Consider the following 19,681-nt stretch of genomic DNA (forward strand, 5'->3'; position numbering starts at 1 on the left):
AGGAATCAATGAACTTTTCGGTAAATTGGTCCTCCAACCATGATCTTGAAGAAACAATACGAGTCGATTCGTATGAGATTCTGCTAAATTTGAAGACTGAGCAAGTACCAAGATATCGTCCAAATAAGGAAATACCACAATACCCTGTTCTCTGATTACAGACAGAAGGGCACCGAGAACCTTTGAAAAAATCCTTGGAGCTGTTGCTAGGCCAAACGGCAGAGCCACAAATTGGTAATGCTTGTCTAGGAAAGAGAATCTCAGAAACTGATAGTGATCTGGATGAATCGGAATATGCAGATATGCATCCTGTAAATATATTGTGGACATATAATGCCCTTGCTGAACAAAAGGCAGAATAGTCCTTATAGTTACCATTTTGAATGTTGGTATCCTTACATAACGATTCAATATTTTTAGATCCAGAACTGGTCTGAAGGAATTCTCCTTCTTTGGTACAATGAAGAGATTTGAATAAAACCCCAGTCCCTGTTCCAGAACTGGAACTGGCATAATTACTCCAGCCAACTCTAGATCTGAAACACATTTCAGAAATGCTTGAGCCTTCGCTGGATTTACTGGGACACAGGAAAGAAAAAATCTCTTTGTAGGAGGCCTTATCTTGAAGCCAATTCTGTACCCGTCTGAAACAATGTTCTGAATCCAAAGATTGTGAATTGAATTGATCCAAATTTCTTTGAAAAAACGTAATCTGCCCCCTACCAGCTGAGCTGGAATGAGGGCCGCACCTTCATGTGGACTTGGGAGCTGGCTTTGGTTTTCTAAAAGGCTTGGATTTATTCCAGACTGGAGATGATTTCCAAACTGATACCGCTCCTGTGGATGAAGGATCAGGCTTTTGTTCCTTATTGTGACGAAAGGAACGAAAACGATTAGACCTAAATTTACCTTTAGATTTTTTTATCCTGTGGTAAAAAAGTTCCTTTCCCTCCAGTAACAGTTGAAATAATAGAATCCAACTGAGAACCAAATAATTTATTACCCTGGAAAGAAAGGGAAAGCAAAGTTGACTTGGAAGACATATCAGCATTCCAAGTTTTAAGCCATAAAGCTCTTCTAGCTAAAATAGCTAGAGACATATACCTGATATCAACCCTAATGATATCAAAGATGGCATCACAAATAAAGTTATTAGCATGTTGAAGATTAACAATGCTATGAGAATTATGATCTGTTACTTGTTGCGCTAAAGCTTCTAACCAAAAAGTTGAGGCTGCAGCAACATCCGCTAAAGATATAGCAGGTCTAAGAAGATTACCTGAACATAAGTAAGCTTTTCTTAGAAAGGATTCAATCTTCCTATCTAAAGGATCCTTAAAGGAAGTACTATCTGCCGTAGGAATAGTAGTACGTTTAGCAAGAGTAGAGATAGCCCCATCAACCTTAGGGATTTTGTCCCAAAACTCTAATCTGTCAGATGGCACAGGATATAATTGCTTAAAACGTTTAGAAGGAGTAAATGAATTACCCAAATTATTCCATTCCCTGGAGATTACTTCAGAAATAGCATCAGGGACAGGAAAAACTTCTGGAATAACTACAGGAGATTTAAAAACCTTATTTAAACGTTTAGATTTAGTATCAAGAGGACCAGAATCCTCTATTTCTAATGCAATTAAGACTTCTTTAAGTAAAGAACGAATAAATTCCATTTTAAATAAATATGAAGATTTATCAGCATCAACCTCTGAGACAGAATCCTCTGAACCAGAGGAATCATTATCAGAATGATGATGTTCATTTAAAAATTCATCTGAAAAATGAGAAGTTTTAAAAGACCTTTTACGTTTACTAGAAGGAGGAATAACAGACATAGCCTTCTTAATGGATTTAGAAACAAAATCTCTTATGTTAACAGGAACACTAGTATTAGATGTTGATGGAACAACAACAGGTAATGCAACATTACTAAAGGAAATATTATCTGCATTAACAAGTTTGTCATGACATTCATTGCAAACAACAGCTGGAGGAACAGATACCACAAGTTTACAGCAGATACACTTAACTTTGGTAGATCCAGCACCAGGCAGCGATTTTCCAGAAGTATCTTCTGACTCAAGGTCAATCTGGGACATTTTGCAATATGTAATAGAAAAAACAACATATAAAGCAAAATTGATCAAATTCCTTAAATGACAGTTTCAGGAATGGGAAAAAAATGCCAGTGAATAAGCTTCTAGCAACCAGAAGCAATAAACAATGAGACTTAAATAATGTGGAGACAATAGTGACGCCCATATTTTTTAGCTCCCAAAAAAGACGCCACATTATTTGGCGCCTAAATGCTTTTGGCGCCAAAAATGACACCACATCCGGAACGCCGACACTTTTGGCGCAAAAAAACGTCAAAAAATGACGCAACTTCTGTCGACACGTATGACGCCGGAAACAAGAAAAAAAATGTTTGCGCCAAAAAAGTCCGCGCCAAGAATGACGCAATAAAATGAAGCATTTTCAGCCCCCGCGAGCCTAACAGCCCACAGGGAAAAAAAAAAAGTCAAATTTTAAGTTAAGTAAAAAATTGATTTATTCATATGCATTATCCCAAATATGAAACTGACTGTATGAAATAAGGAACGTTGAACATCCTGAGTCAAGGCAAATAAATGTTTGAACACATATTTAGAACTTTATATAAAAGCGCCCAACCATAGCTTAGAGTGTCAAAGAAAATAAGACTTACTTACCCCAGGACACTCGTCTACATGTAGTAGAAAGCCAAACCAGTACTGAAACGAGAATCAGTAGAGGTAATGATATATATAAGAGTATATCGTCGATCTGAAAAGGGAGGTAAGAGATGAATCTCTACGACCGATAACAGAGAACCTATGAAATAGACCCCGTAGAAGGAGATCATTGAATTCAAATAGGCAATACTCTCCTCACATCCCTCTGACATTCACTGCACGCTGAGAGGAAAACCGGGCTCCAACCTGCTGCGGAGCGCATATCAACGTAGAATCTAGCACAAACTTACTTCACCACCTCCATAGGAGGCAAAGTTTGTAAAACTGATTTGTGGGTGTGGTGAGGGGTGTATTTATAGGCGTTTGGGAAACTTTGCCCCTCCTGGTAGGAATGTATATCCCATACGTCACTAGCTCATGGACTCTTGCTAATTACATGAAAGAAAAGGTGCATTCCTCACAAAAAAAAAAAAAAACACAATCAGGAGTCACAGCAGACAGGAAACACTAAGGGATAAGCGCATGCGAGACATTCATCAATGTGGTGCAGCTTTGCAGCGCTGGCTCCATATTGCACTGTACTCTTCAAACTGCGCTTTGCTCTGGCTGCGCTGTGTTAAGGAAAGAAAACAGCCTGATGTGGAGCAGTGCAAAAGCGCTAACAGCTCCTGCATGTGTCCCGTTCTTTTTGCAGATATGCTGCATTTTCTGAGATGACATTTCAGAGCACATTAAGTTCTGCCTTGGGCTGCTCACTACTATTTACCTGCTGCCTGATTTTTTTTTGGTTTTGTTTTCTCGATTATGCAGCCACCTCCGTCCTCTCTAGTCTGTGACTAGGAACTATAAATACCAGCATGCCAAGCGCCTAGACATGAGTGTGTGGTGGTGAGCTTGGACACTACTGATGAAGGGGGGGTGTGTGAAGCATTTTTGGACAAATGCCTGCTTAAAAGGGATACGATACCCACAAATTCTCTTTTGTGATTGAGACTGAACATACCATTTAAAAAATAAAAAAAAAGTTTCCAATTTACTTCACTTATCAAATTGACTTTGCTCCCACTATTATTCTGTATTGAAGCGCTACCTAGGTAGGCATCTGGAGCTCTACGTGGCAGGAAATAGTGATCTTGCAAATGGATTAAACATTCTTGCAAAATGTCTGCCATATAGTGCTCCAGAAATGGGCCAGCTCCTAAGCATACGTCCTGAGAGGCAGAACTTTATTCACTTTCTGCAATGAGATTTTTTTAGTGAAAACATTTCTGCAGGTCATTTTTAAATAAAATTATAGCTCAGTAGTTGAAAATTGCATTGCAAATTAGCTGCAGACAAAAAAAAAAAAAAAAAAAAAAAAAAAAAAATTGTAGAAAGTGTCCTAAATAAATTTGTAGTAATAAAAAAAAGGTACATTACTCATACAAATATCTTACATTAAAAAGAAAGTCACAGCTTTGCAGACTGGGAAAGGTTATGGGGCGGATTTAAAAAAATCTGAGACAGTCAATAATCAATGCACTGCTGCTTTGCATATTTGACTGTTCACTTCAAACAGTACTTTGCACTAGATGCACTGTGTTAAGAGAACAAGAGAACTGTCTAATGTGGAGCAGCGCTGCAAAGTTAAACAGTTCCTGCATGTGTCCTGTTCTTTCTGCAGACGATGCATTTTCTGCAATGACATCTCAGATCACTGCATGTTCTGCCATGGGGCATACGTCTCTACTTTTTTAACAAAAGATACTAAGAGAACAAAGAAAAATTAATAGAAGTAAAATGGAAAGTGGTTTAAAAATCGCATAGTCTATCTGAATTATGAAAACAAAAACAAGAATTGCCTTTCATATCCTTTTAAAAGAAGCATTAAACACAAATTTTATAAGCATATCGTGGAGGGTATTTACTGCCTCCCTCTAGTTATGGGTACCACCATTGTGAAGTCTAGCTTTCACTAAATTCCATTGCTGGCCTGTGTGTGCATTTGTGCAGCAACTCACTCACAGAAGAACCTAGGCTCAAAAATGCTACCGATCTCTGAAGAAGCGCATGTGACATGCGCGAAACATGTCAGATAGTTTAACCCCTTAATGACCGGACCATTTTTCAATTTTCTTACCCTTAATGACAATGGCTATTTTTACATTTCTGCGGTGTTTGTGTTTAGCTGTAATTTTCCTCTTACTCGTTTACTGTACCCACACATATTATATACCGTTTTTCTCGCCATTAAATGGACTTTCTAAAGATACCATTATTTTCATCATATCTTATAATTTCCTATAAAAAAAAATATAAAATATGAGGAAAAAATTGAAAAAAAACACACTTTTTCTAACTTTGACCCCCAAAATCTGTTACACATCTACAATCACCAAAAAACACCTATGCTAAATAGTTTCTAAATTTTGTCCTGAGTTTAGAAATACCCAATGTTTACATGTTCTTTACTTTTTTTGCAAGTTATAGGGCCATAAATACAAGTAGCACTTTGCTATTTCCAAACAACTTTTTTTCAAAATTAGCGCTAGTTACATTGGAACCCTGATATCTGTCAGGAATACCTGAATATCCCTTGACATGTATATATTTTTTTTTAGAAGACAACCCAAAGTATTGATCTAGGCCCATTTTGGTATATTTCATGCCACCATTTCACCGCCAAATGTCATCAAATAAAAAAAAAAGTTCACTTTTTCACAAATTTTGTCACAAACTTTAGGTTTCCCACTGAAATTATTTACAAACAGCTTGTGCAATTAAGGCACAAATGGTTGTAAATGCTTCTTTGGGATCCCCTTTGTTCAGAAATAGCAGACTTATATGGCTTTGGCATTGCTTTTTGGTAATTAGAAGGCCACTAAATGCTGCTGCGCACCACACGTAAATTATGCCCAGCAGTGAAGGGGTTAATTAGGTCGGTTGTAGGGAGCTTGCAGGGTTAATTTTAGCTTTAGGGTAGAGATCAGCCTCCCACCTGACACATCCCACCCCCTGATCCCTCCCAAACAGTTCTCTTCCCTCCCCCACCCCACAATTGTCCCCGCCATCTTAAGTACTGGCAGAAAGTCTGCCAGTACTAAATAAAAGGAGTTTTTCTTTTTTTTTAATAAAAAAAATTAAAATGTTTTAGCTGTGATGGACCCCTGCCTTAGCCCCAACCTCCATGATCCCCCCCCCCCCCCCCAGCTCTCTAACCCTCTCCCCTACCTAATTGCCGCCATCTTGGGTACTGCCAGTACCCAATTTGCCCCCAAAACAAGTGTTTTTTTTTTGCAATTTTTTGCCATTTTAATGTTTTCTGTAGTGTAGCAGCCCCCCACAATACCCCAACCCCCTCCCAGATCCTTATATATTTATTTATATTACATTCATTTTTGTCCCCCCTTCCTTTATCATTGGTGTCATTGGCCATGTAATCGGGCGCGCACGCGCGCCCCCGGCACCCGGCGTGCACATAGCACTTACAGGAACCGGATGCCGGGTAGCGATGGGCCGCCCACCCGCCTCCCTGATGTGCTCCCACCCACCAACGAACCGGCACCATCGCTACCGGTGCAGAGAGGGCCACAGAGTGGCTCTCTCTGCATCGGAGTCTTCTGAAAAGGTATTGCAGGATGCCTCCATATGGAGGCATCACTGCAATACCCTGAGAGCTGCTGGAAGCGATTGCGATCGCTTCCAGCACTCTCTTAGACAACTGACGTACCAGGTACGTCTATTGTCATTAACTGTTAGTTAATGCATGACGTACCTAGTACGTCAGTTGTCATTAAGGGGTTAAGCTGCTTTTGCTAAACTATTACCTGGAAAAATAAAACCATATTGCACTGGCTCACAGTCTGGATTTGTCCTCCCTTTTTCTCAAAAATGCTACCATCCAGAATTATACCGAGGTGCATGAAATGCATTTTGTCTTTAAAGTGAAGGTAAACTTTAGTGAATGAAAGCCTGTTTTTTAAAAAATACTATTAAAAACAAGGGCACTTTCATTCATCAAAGTTTACAAAGCAGCAGTTTTGTTAAAAAACTACCTTTTTTTTTCTTTTCACTGCTACAGCAGCTTCCCCCACCTAGAGATCCTCTATTCAAACATCAGCAATGACTAATCCTGCTTCCTCCAATCACAGCTTTCCCCCCAGGGTAGTCATTGCCTGAGGCCATGCTGTGATTGGAGGAAGCCGGATTAGTCATTGCCGACGTGTGAAGAGAGGATCTCTAGGTGGGGTAAGCTGATGTAGCAGTAAAAAGAAAAAAAAGGTAATTTTTTTAACAAAACTGCTGCTTTGTAAACTTTGATGAATGAAAGTGCCCTTGTTTTTAATAGTATTTTTTTTAAAAAAAACAGGCTTTCATTCACTAAAGTTTACCTTCACTTTAAAGACAAAATGCATTTCATGCACCTCGGTATAATTCTGGATGGTAGCATTTTTGAGAAAAAAGGAGGACAAATCCAGACTGTGAGCCAGTGCAATATGGTTTTATTTTTCCAGGTAATTTTTTTTAACAAACGGCTGCTTTGTAAACTTTGATGAATGAAAGTGCCCCTGTTTTTAATAGTATTTTTTTTTTTTTTTTTAAAAAAGGACTTTCATTCACCAAAGTTTACCTTCACTTTAATGTCCTTTTAAAGAGACAATGCACAGTAAAAGTTGGTGTTTCCAAGGGCTTGCTGATAAAAATGGAATACTTTAAGTACATTTTTGTTAATTAAGTAGTTTGTTTTCTTCTTTGAAACCGCAACCCATTAAAACTGGACTGTGAATGTAAAGTTTGACGAATGTCTGCCCGGTTTTTAAAAATCCTATTAAAAACAGGGGCACTTTCATTCATCAAACTTAACATTTCACTAGTTTTGTTAAAATACTTACCTTTTCTTCTTAAAAACCGCTTTAGCGCTTCCCCCCGCCCGTTGCAAGCCACTTCATACGTCAGCAATGACAAATCCGGCTTCCTCCAATCATGGCTTCCCCCAGAGCAAACATTGCCTGAGGCCAAGCCGTGATCGGAGGAAGCTGGATTCGTTATTGCTGACGTATAAAGAGATTTGCGACGGGCGGGGAAAGTGCTGGAGCGGATTTCAAGAAGAAAAGGTAACTATTTTAACAAAACAAGTGAAATGTAAAGTTTGCTGAATGGAAGTGCCCCTGTTTTTAATAGAATTTTTAAAAACTGGGCACACATTCGTCAAACTTTACATTCACTTTAACTCTCCTACTCCCCACTGGGAGTCTAATTTTTTTGCTGGCTATGTTTACATAACTTTTCTATATCAAATAGATATTTTTTTAAATTTATATTATAGGTGGGAATACTACAGGAAAAAGCACATGTCAAATGACAAAATAAAAGGTAAATGAGCTATATGAAAGTTTAATAGACTCCAGCAGGTGAAACAGATTGCTGGAAACAAATTAAAGGGGAGAAATGTTTACAGAACACTATCCCTTTAACTCCTCGGCTATCAGAAGGCAGTGCAAAATAGCTCCCTCTAGCAGTGTGCTGGGAACACATATGAATAGACATACAACTAGAGAATGTGTAATAATTTTGTGGCTTGGCTGCTAAGTTTGAAACAAGTGTTATTACATACTCCTAAACCACGGTGCACAAACTGAGCAGACTCCTACAACTGGGCATCTGTATAAGTAATATGGGATTCAGGTAAACTTACAATATATAGTGGGAAGTTCTGGCCAAAATGTAACCTTGTGCTACTATCTTTTTCAATGTTTTCTATGTTACCCTATAGACCATTATATAACCTATATTACATTGATTGGCTCCTCAGTATTCTAGATTGTTCCTAATCTTCAAAATCATGTGTCGGAATCTAAATTTAAGGTTCATAACAAGTGGAATAGAGGGGCATTGGGGGGGGGGGGTTCAACCATGGTTATATCCAATATCCATATGGGCTCAACAAAACATGGTAGCCAAACTACTGTGTTGTCAAAAACAAAATATTTATTTCCATTAATTGTAATTAATCGTTCAAAAGAAGAAAAAATAATAGTGATGCACCGAAATGGAAATTCTGGACCGAAACCGAAAATCCAGGATGCACTTGGCTGAAAACGTCTTTTTCTCAAATTATTTTAAAATATTTTGGGTTTTTTTTGCATAATTAGACTATTTAATGCATGAATCTGAATTGAAAATAACCGCACTTATTGAAAGTAACACACTAAAATTGACCAAAAATATCATAAAACAAATATGCTATACAATTTTACCAAGAAAGAAAAAAAAAAAAAAAAAAAAAAGCAATTTTCAGACAAAATTTTTCTGCAACCAAAATTTCGGTGCATCCCTACTTAAAACAATAATATTAAAACACTGTATTATTCTTTATTTAGTTTTGTGTAACAATCAGGTTTAACTTTTTTTTTTACCAATTATCCAAATAAACTATTGTACTAGAAAACTATTAAAATATGCAAAACAGTAGGTCAAGAAATGAACTCTAGAACAGCAGCTAGAGCTAGCATCAAATTTGAAATATGCTACACTACAATTTTACCGAAAATTACAGTCAAAAAATAAAAATGAAAACCAAAATAGCCGAAAATGCCATATTCGTCCAAAAGGTTTCTGCGGACGAAATTTCAGTGCATTCCTAGAAAATAAGTGAAGTTTTACACAGATATGTATACACCGTTTCTTAGATTCTGGGTAAAAGTTATGTATAGAATGTTTAAAATGGATCCAAAACTCCAAAATTTTATTTCATGATTTGGATAGAACAAACAATTTTAAAGAAATTTCCAATGTACTTCTATCATCAAATTCCCTTCATTCTTTTGTTATCCTTTGCTGAATAAACAGCATTGCACTACTGGCAGCTAGCTGAACACATCTAGTCAGCCAATCACAAGAGACAAATGTGTGCAGGCACTAATTAGCAGCAGCTCCCACTAGTGTTGGATATTTGCATATTATTTTTCAACAAGGGATACCAAGAGAATGAAGCACATTTAAAAATAGAAGTGAATTTAAAAGTGTTTTAAAATTAAATGCTCTATCTGAATCGTGCAAGTTTAATTTTGACTTTCCTATCCCTTTAAAAAACATTTTAAAACACTGGACTTCATCAACCAAGTGCCATACTGTCTAAAACAGCTTTGTCACAAGAATTATCCCCATCAATCCTGCACTACAAACAGAATTACTTTGTATGCAACATGCATTTTCTGTTTGTTACAAATTAAACCATATTTACACAAGATTTTTTCCATATAAAACTAATATACACATACATACATATACACACACACAAATGTTTAAAAGCCACACTTTGACATGCACAAATTAATTTGTCTCACACAAGGTCCATTTAAATACACCCCATTTCCCCCCAACTTCCGACCCCAAATAATATTTAAAATATGCATACACAGTGTCAATTAGGCTCATATTTTTGCCCTGAGGTTTCTCTCACCAACTTGTGACCAGTGTGATGACCACAAATAGACGCAGCAGTAGATATGGCTATATACCATCACTCATATGACCGTGCAATATCAGATAAACAGAAAGCGACAGAAAGTAAAAGCAGTAGGACTGTGGCAATCACAATTAATAAAAAGCTAAAAGTATTCCCAGAATCTAATAAATGTTAATATCTGCTATAGATAGAGATATATATATCTGCATGATGTATAGTTCCATCATGTGCAATTGAATCTGTTCTTCAGCCATTCTGATCTAGCAAATGAATATTTTACAAAGCACCCAGTGTCCGTAGCGAACAAGCGAACTGCTCTGCAACACTGCTCCAATTTGGCTTATACAGAGGCATAATTCCTATATATTTTCGTAGGTTTGGTTACACAAAAGTAAATATAAGTTAACAGTTGCAAATGTAACTCTGAGACTCAGTGATTTACTTTGCAAAATGCAACCTCTCAGTGATACAGCCAACCAGTCATTAGCTTGTAGATTCATTAGTTTTAAAGGGACAGTGTACTGAAAAATTATTTTCAACGACTTGTAACACCAGCTCCAAAGTAAAAATATATAATAGTTTGTTTATGTTTACTTTTTGTATATGAAACAGTTGTTTTTGCTCTTTGAAACCAGGACCCATTAATATGGGCTGAGTCTGCAGGGAGATCATACATCCTTATCACTATTTATGCACACATACTTCCTTCCTTGTGTTATCTGTATACAGAAGCCCAATACTAATAGTGTACTGGGAGTGTAATTTACTGCTGTTTGCACAGCTTACTATAGCCAATACAAGTATCAGCATTTTCAGTATAGTAGGCGGTTTCAGCGTGCCAAAAGAGCTATTCCAAATGTCAAAATACAAGTAAAAGTGCTATTTGTAAACAATACGCTACAGCAGGTAAAATTGACCATTAAAGAACATTTTAAAAAGGCACAAGATGAAAGCAAATATAACAGATGCTAAGTTATGGGGGCTTTTTTTTTTTTTTTTTTTTTTTTTTAAATCTATAACCAAATGTGTAGAAACATAACTGTTAATGGTTTTACACCACAGGCATTACACAAACACCCAGCGCTGTCAAAAATAACATTTTGCAGAATTTACTTTTCAAAGTGACAGGTCCTAAACAACATAAAAATATCATTTCATAACTTCCTAAAAATACAAAAGAATGAAAAAAAGGACAGCGTGATACACATACATACACAATTAAACATAAGATCCGAACTAACTGGTTTTGACAATCTCCCTCTGGGAAGTATTGTTATAATGCCATAGCTTTAATTCTATAAGGCAGTGCTTGACAAATCTGTTTGAAAATTAGGAGCCACTAAGAATATTTAGGAGCCAGGCATATTTTTAGGAGTCAGACAGTTGGATCTGTATATAAATATATGGAGAATAACCCAAAAAGTTAGGAGCCAGAAGTAAAATTCTAGGAGCCAGCGGCTCCTGAGTTTGTCGAGCCCTGCTATATGGTCAAGTGGATATACTTATTGATTAACAAACCTTTATTCCCCCCCCACCCCATATAAAATTATGTGCAGATTAAAACAAAAAGTTCATACTTTGTATTACCATCTTTTACTGTAAAGTAAATCTGACAGTTGTAAGTTCTGGATGCTGTGGGGGCATTTGAAAAGGCTACAACATTCTATACAGCGAGAATTTTTTTTTTTGTATCTACCTATCAAAGCAATAAAGATTACATCAGTCTAGAAGTGTTTCAACAGGTCTGCCCTTGTACTGCAAAACGTTATATGGCTAACATGGGCTTTAAATACTTAAAGAACATTTTATTATTTACAGATCTTTTCCAATGCAGTAATTACTGAAATGTATCCTACACATGTATAAAAAAAATGAATTTAACATTAATATGTAACCTGTACCTGATAAACTCCAAAATTCTGGGAGTCTCTAATATGCATAAAAAAAAAAAAAAAAAAAAAACACATCAAGTGCTATTGCAAAATGAATTATGTCACTAAATGTAGATATATATATGTAGATATATATATATATATATATATATATATATATATATATACACACACACATATATACATACACCTTATATTTTACCCATTGATTGACAGATTGGCTGCATAAAACCTATTGCAACCCTAAGGGTTACAAGTAGATTAATTTATCTTACTTAGATTATGGTCCCTAATATAACATTTTTGTGCACGAGCATTTCCCACTGTATAATGTTTGTATAAAGCTACATATACACAAAATATAATAGAGACAAATACTGTGCCTATTTACATATAAAATAATGTCTGCTCCTATGGGTTATGTATAAAGGCACAAGTGGATACGTCTGAGGAGAAATGACTATCTGTCACACAATTAATAAAAAGTAAAATAATTGTTATTTGCTATGAAACGCTGCTGCTGCTCGTGGGTATTTTTCCTCAGATTCGGATCACTTGTGCCTGATACAGGTTCCCCTCTGTGACCAGACAGGGTATTAGTGTCTCCCCATTGCCCTCCTCAAGATGACAGCCCAAGGCTCCCGCAAGGGCCCCGCATACCCACCTCGGTGCTGTCACTGTCCCCGCAGCAGGCCCCCTTCAGGCGCTTCAGGTTCATGCTCAGCCCGACTTTCCGGAGCTGTGGTGGGTCTGAAGCTTCTGCATATTCCCCATTCCTTTCTCCGTGGAAACACACGCGAATCCTCTCCGCTCTATTCCCGCTTCTTCCTACCCACGGCCGGCCCGGAAATCGGCCCCGAACCGAGCCCGAGGCTCCGGGACCAGCCGAGGCCGCAGCCGCCATCTTTATCCGCACTGGGAACTACAATAATATTTCGCACAGCGCAGCCGCCAAACCTTTCGGCTTCCCTCTGGCCGCCTATACGCATAGAGGACGCCGGGATCTGTAGTCTATGAGGTGGTAAAGAATAGGCCCTCAGCCAATTAGTAGACTACAATTCCCAGATAGCAACGCGCGTTGAAAGACGGGGTAGCAGCGAATGTGGTAAGCGGGGACAGCAGGGAAATGTAGTCATTCTATGAACGCTGTACAGCAGCGATAATACCGACGACCTACTCTCCTTTTAGGTTTACAGAATGGGTAGTATACTCATTAAATTAAATACGGCACGAGAATTACAATTGTACTGCAACCAAAGCAAATATAACTTATTGAATAACACTGCTGGAAATCCTGAGGGGAGAACGAGAGCACGTACAGGTGGAAACCCATTGGATTGTAGGAATTGTAGTCCCGCATTTCATATCGTATAATAGGACATGTTATCAAAAGAACTACACAATCCAGAGACCTTGTCATGTGTAGTGTTGCTCTGGATTATGGGGATTGAAGTGTAAAACCTGAACATTTTATTACAGATATAATCAGAGCTGCTGTGTCAGAAACTACAAATACCAGAGTGCTATGCGCTCCAGAGGTAGCGCTGCTTAGTTTTAATTGTACTGTGTATAGTATATACAATTTAAAAATTAATGGGAGTGTGTTATCATTACGGGGAAAAAAATCTCACAGTATCAGAACACACTTGTAAACTCAAAGGAAATTTAAATCCACCGATGTCTTTATTCCTGTAAAAAATCCATTCGATGGATTATTCATATGGAGCATGTCATTTTAAACAACTTTCCAATTCACTTTTATTATCTAATTTGTGGTGTTCTCTTTGTAAAAAAAAAAGCATACCTGGGTAGGCTCAGGAGCTGCAATGCACTACTGGGTGCTAACTGTTGATTATTGTCTGCACATATATGTCTCTTGTCATTGGTCCAGCTGATGTGTTCAGCTAGCTCCCAGTAGTGCATTGCTGCTCCTCCAACAAATAATATCAAGAGCATTAAAGGGACAGTATACAACAATTTTTATATAACTGCATGTAATAGACACTAATCTAAAGAATAATATGCACAGATACTGATATAAAAATTCAACATATAACCTTATAAAAACTTACTTAGAAGTTTCCAGTTTAGCTCTGTTAAAAAGGTAGCTGAAAAGCCCACTGCATTTGGGAAATAACAGACCCCCTTCCTCTGCATATGAAATAACTTCACACAAACAGAAGCAAGCTGGAGTAGGTATACCTCAGTATTCTCCTAAAACTTTGGGGCTTGGTTAGGAGTCTGAAAATCAGAGCAATGTTATTTAAAAATAAGCAAAACTTTAAAAAAAAACCTGTATGAGCTATATAAATGGATCATCTACAAAACATTTATACAAAGAAAAATTGAGTGTATTTTAAGCAAATTTGTAAAGTAAATTGGAAAGTTGTTTAAAACTATTCTCTATCTAGATCATGAAAGAAACTATTAGGGGTGTTCCACATCGAAACTATCCCAAAAGGTTCTGTCTAAATATAGTTATGTTACAGAGGAAGAAGATATTTATATAGATTATGTACATCACTATCAATGTACACAACAATAAATAGTTGCGATAGTCCAAATATACAAATTGCATTTTAAGGTGAGAAGAATAAGGTCAATGTTGTGACTTTGCCCTAAGTGCTTACACTCTAATGTACCATGTGGAAGAATTTAATCAGGGAGACAGGGCCAGAGTAAGTGATTTTACAAAGCATTTATTTTACTTAAATACCAGAGGTGACTACTAAACACAAGAACAAATGAACATTCCTTGAAGGAGGTACCTTTTTGGCAGAGTCAGGTTTGGTGAATAAAATATTGCAGAGACTGAAAATATGTTATCCTTAAAATAGCTTAGGATGAACAGAGATAACATGGAATGTAGCGGCAGCTCCCTTTCTAGAGTGACACGTTTTCGGACAGAAATGTGAGTACAGAGGACTGGACATGGCATACTCATAGTCAAGAACCCACCAGATCAGATACTTGGAAACGTCAGGACAGACTTGAAACAGAAACAGTAGCTAATTGCATGAAGTGAGCAGATAGTAAAGGAAACTTCTAGTTGGAAGGGCTTTACAATATGTAGGGGGCACCATTACTAGCCACATGCATAAGTCTGAGAGAGACAGAGATAATGAGGCTGTCTCAGATACCAATGAGTTAGACCATAACTCACAACAAAGGTTGCAGTTAGAAGAGGAGGAAGGTTAGTGAGTCATTGGCTGACAGGAACGTCCTACTAATGCTTATTGGCAAATAGTTACTTCTTACTTATATTCATTGGCTAATAGGACCTTCTTAATAGAGCTTATTGTCCAATAGGTACTTTCTACTTATGTTCATTGCCTGATAGGAACTTCATACTTGTGCTTATTGGCCAAAAGGTACTTTGTACTATTGCTCATTGGCTTATAGGAACTTCTTACTAGTGTTTATTGGCTAGTAGGTATTTTCTACGACTGCATTGGCTTATACATACAGTTAGCCAATGGGCACTAGGAAATAACGTTATTATAAATTTACATCCCGTTTTGTTTAGTTTTTCAGATAAAAAAAGATTTCAATATGCTTAAAGTGAATGTAAATTTTGATGCTAAAGTGGATTAAAAACAGGGTCACTTTAATTCATCAAAATTTACATTTCACTTGTTGTGAAAAAATACTTACCTTTTAAACTTAAAAGCCGCTCCAGCTTCCCCCGGTTGTCGCAAAACCATTTCTGACGTCAGAAATGATGGATCGGTCATCCTCCAATCACGGCTCCCCCCCCCACCGGGGGAATCAGTGTCTGATTCGAAGCCGTGATTGGAGGAAGCCGGATTCCTCATTGTAGACCCAGGAAGAGGCTTTGCTACGGGCAGAGGAAGCTGGAGCGGCTGTCAAGATTAAAAGGTAAGTATTTTTTCACAACACAAGTGAAATGTAAATTCTGATGAATTAAAATGCCCCTGTTTTTAATCAATTTTTTTAAAAAACGGGCACTTTAGCATCAAAATTTACATTCACTTTAATTGTTGCTTTTCTGATATGGATGATATAAACATTTTAAGTACAATGCCCCCTTCAGGCATATTTAGGATATTGAGATGAAAATCTATAAGTACAGTGGTGTATGGTCTCTAGTGGAAAACAAGGAATTGTATAAATAAATACACATATGATTTGCAGCTGGGCGGATAAAAATCAATTATTAAAAAAAATAAAAATCTTTTTTATTTCAATCAGATTTTTCTTTTATTTAAATAGGATTTTTTTGTTTTTTTAAATAAAATGCTTTTTTGATGAAAAATCTAAATATAGTTTCTGTTTCAGGTACATTATAATCCAAAGGTTATTTATCCTGAAATAAGGGTTAGTTTTTAATTATGTATCATGAGTCTGAATATTCATGACTGTAATGCTTCATTTTTTGTTAAATTAATTCCATTAAAGGGATATGAAACCCAATTTTTTTCATCCTTTATTCCGATAAAGCATGCCATTTTAAGCAACTTTCTCATTTACTCCTATTATCAATTTATCTTCATTCCGTTGGTATCTTTATTTGAAAAGGCAGGAATCTATGCTTAGTAGACTTGTGCATGGTCGAAAAATTTGTTTCGGTTCGGATTCGAATAAATTCGTCTGGATTCGGTTCGATTCGATTCAGAAATTCGGAAATTCCGGTATGTGTTAGGTGGGATGTGCTGCGTATTAGACTAGTATTATGTACTGTATATTAGGTGTAACCCATAGAGTGATATAACCTAATATACTGTACAATACTAGTGTAATCCATGGCCATCCGAATCTACTGAATAAATCCAAACTAATTCGGATTTATTCGGTACTACCGTAATTCGGAAATTCGAATCGATCCGAATCTCAGAATGTAACAAATTTGTCCGAATTTGGATTCGGAACGAATCGAAACGCACATGTCTAATGCTTAGGAGCCAGACCATTTTGGGTTCAGCACCCTGTGGAGCACTTGCTCATTGGTGGCAACATTTAGTCATACTGCGTGCAAAGTGATTAAGAGCAACTATAGTCTATAAAATATTATAATTGGAAGATGAAAGAAAATCAAAACAGGTCAGTCCATTTTAAGTGGTCCAATAATTGTAAAATTGGATGCTTGATGTTTATTTATTTTTTCTATTTTTTATTTTTTGAGTGATTACCTCTATGTATTGGTGTTGTAAATCCACCAGTTTTTTTATTTTTATCTTACTTGGTTAAACCATATTTCTGTCATGGCGCACATAAAATTTTAGTTATACTGATGTTTACAGAACCTCAATATCTCACCTCTGTCTGGTCCTAGCTACTTAGAACCAAAACTGATCTCTAGATCACATTACAAGGTATATATATATATATATATATACATATATAAACATTTTGCACATTCTTGATCCTTAGACTTCAAACTCAAGTCCTAATGTAATGAGAAAATTGCTGAACGTTCCACTTTTAGAGTCAATTTATAATAAGAAGGGTTTGAGTCTTAGTCCTAATTTTTTTAGGTGGTACCTAGGTAAGTATTGTGTGCATGCAAAACATTTCAGGTTTGAAACTTCTCTTATTTAAAAAAAAAAATGTTATGGGGGCAAGAGAGTGCATTTTCTTAAATATTTCCCCTCATTTTCAGGTTAATTATCTCTGTTGGGGGGGGGGGGGCAGATAGGAAAAGTGTGAGAGAATTCCAGGTACAAGAAAATCTCACCATTTTGAGGCAGTATCAGAGTAGTATTCTTTACATCTGCATTGCAAGAGTTTGAAGAACATGCAGTGATGAAATGTGTCCCCTGATCCTATGGAATGATGACTATGTCGCTTGTCTCTATGATGAACAGTGGTAGTTTGGCTTGATTGAGGATTTTAGCAAAGAAAACTGTGATGTTGTTGTAAAATGTAGACCAAGAACATTATTAAAAATATCTACTGTGGACAAAACATGGGTTCCCATGAACAATGTTCGCAGAAAACTGACACCTGCCGAGTTGACTTCTGTCACCGGATGTTGCCACAACATTTTCGAGAGACTGAGTGAGGAAATCTCATAGCTTCTAATCAAACGTAGCTTGAAATTGTTGTGTGTCAATCATAACCATAATTAGTGTAAAATACTGGTCATGTTTATTATTTGTTATGCTTACATCTTGTCTTTTCTCAAAGCACACAAATAAAGTAGGCTTTTCCCAAGAATTCTACTAGCCCTAACTCTATAACCAGTGAAATATCAAACTCAACAGAATGCTACCATAGAGAACTTATATCTGTGATCATTTCAGATTCCTATCTGGTCCCCCACTATGAGAGGGTTAGGGTTATGTGGAATTCGGAATACAGGAACAGATACACAGAACAAATGAAAGTCTTTTATACGCTTTACTGATTGATAAGCAAAAGAACAGTTGTTAGTTCAGATTAAAGATCACAGAACAGGCCTTATGCAAATCACAAGTCTTTATGCAGTAACAAAGTCCAACAGACACTGGTGTTTGAATTGAGCAGTAAAGGGTGAGATTGACACAGAACACCTGATAGGTAGAGCAGACACAGCTGGTTTGAAGACGGCTAGGGAAAATGTGTTAGTATAGAAAGACCATAGGCACTACACTGATAGTAAATGAGGAAACACCCCATAGCAAATATTTATATTGTATGTACCAGTATAATAACTTAGTATTTATAGTGGAAATGTACTGGGTATCGGTGCTGTGTACTTTTTGCTTATGTGGACTGAATCAGTACAAGACTTATATGGATGTACAACTTCAAGCACTCAGTTTCCTAATGTCTTGAAATAGAAGAAGAGTTATATAATTGGCAGATTAGGAATTCAAATCTAACTTTTATTAAAGGGACAGTCTAAGTTTTACCTTTGATTAAGCTGCACCCCTTTCTATATCATGCAGCAGGAACAGTAAAAAAGTTATTTTAAAATGAATAGTGTTTCTGGCCAGTTTGAAATGGCAGCCAAGCTCCACCCACTGATGACATCACGATTGGGGCTGCATCTATGCACTCTGCTGAATAGCATTGACAGTCTGTTGAATCCAACTAGTGAACCTTTTGTGATTAGAAACAATATGCAGTGCAGATCGTGATGTCATTAGTGGAGCCATTTCAAACTGGCCAGAAACAATACTCATTGCAAAATAACTGTTTTACCGTTCCTGCTGCATGATATAGAAAGGGGTGCAGAAAGCTATTTGCAGCTTAATCTAAGATAAGACTTTAAGATGACTAAGGTGTAGACTGTCCCTTTAAGGCAATTTAAAATAATGGTAATACATTCAAAACACAAGGAATGTGAGCAAGATTGAAGATGTTTGCTCAATTAAATCAAATATAATAATTGTTATAAGGCATGGGACAGGGTACTGTCCCTTTAAATGTCCTAGGAGGATAATGTTAATCCATGGTCATTTGCAGGTGGTAGTTCAAAAATCACTGCTAATAATCATTCAGTATATAAGGTGACTCTATTAATGTCTATTAACAATTAGAATAAAAATAGTAATAGTGTGAATTATTGTTAGACCAGTCACTGTTAAATTATGTGCAGCGCTGCAACATGCTATGAACATATATATGTGCAGCGCTGCAACATGCTATGAACATATATACTGTATGTGCAGCGCTGCAACATA

The 19,681-nt window shown here is 36.8% G+C and overlaps 1 protein-coding gene across 2 annotated transcripts in view; it reads right to left on the reverse strand.

Annotated features, from left to right (window-relative positions):
- KMT2B (lysine methyltransferase 2B) overlaps nt 1–12,974 on the reverse strand; it is a 559,096-nt gene extending 546,122 nt beyond the window's left edge. For both annotated transcript variants that reach the window (XM_053690169.1, XM_053690168.1), the window contains exon 1: nt 12,718–12,974. In XM_053690169.1, the coding sequence (XP_053546144.1) occupies nt 12,718–12,957 (240 nt within the window). In that variant the 5' untranslated portion in view covers nt 12,958–12,974. The remainder of the gene's footprint in view (nt 1–12,717) is intronic.
- Between the last annotated feature and the right edge of the window lie 6,707 nt (nt 12,975–19,681).

The sequence above is a fragment of the Bombina bombina genome, chromosome 8, assembly GCF_027579735.1.
Source record: "Bombina bombina isolate aBomBom1 chromosome 8, aBomBom1.pri, whole genome shotgun sequence".
Lineage (NCBI taxonomy): Eukaryota > Metazoa > Chordata > Amphibia > Anura > Bombinatoridae > Bombina > Bombina bombina.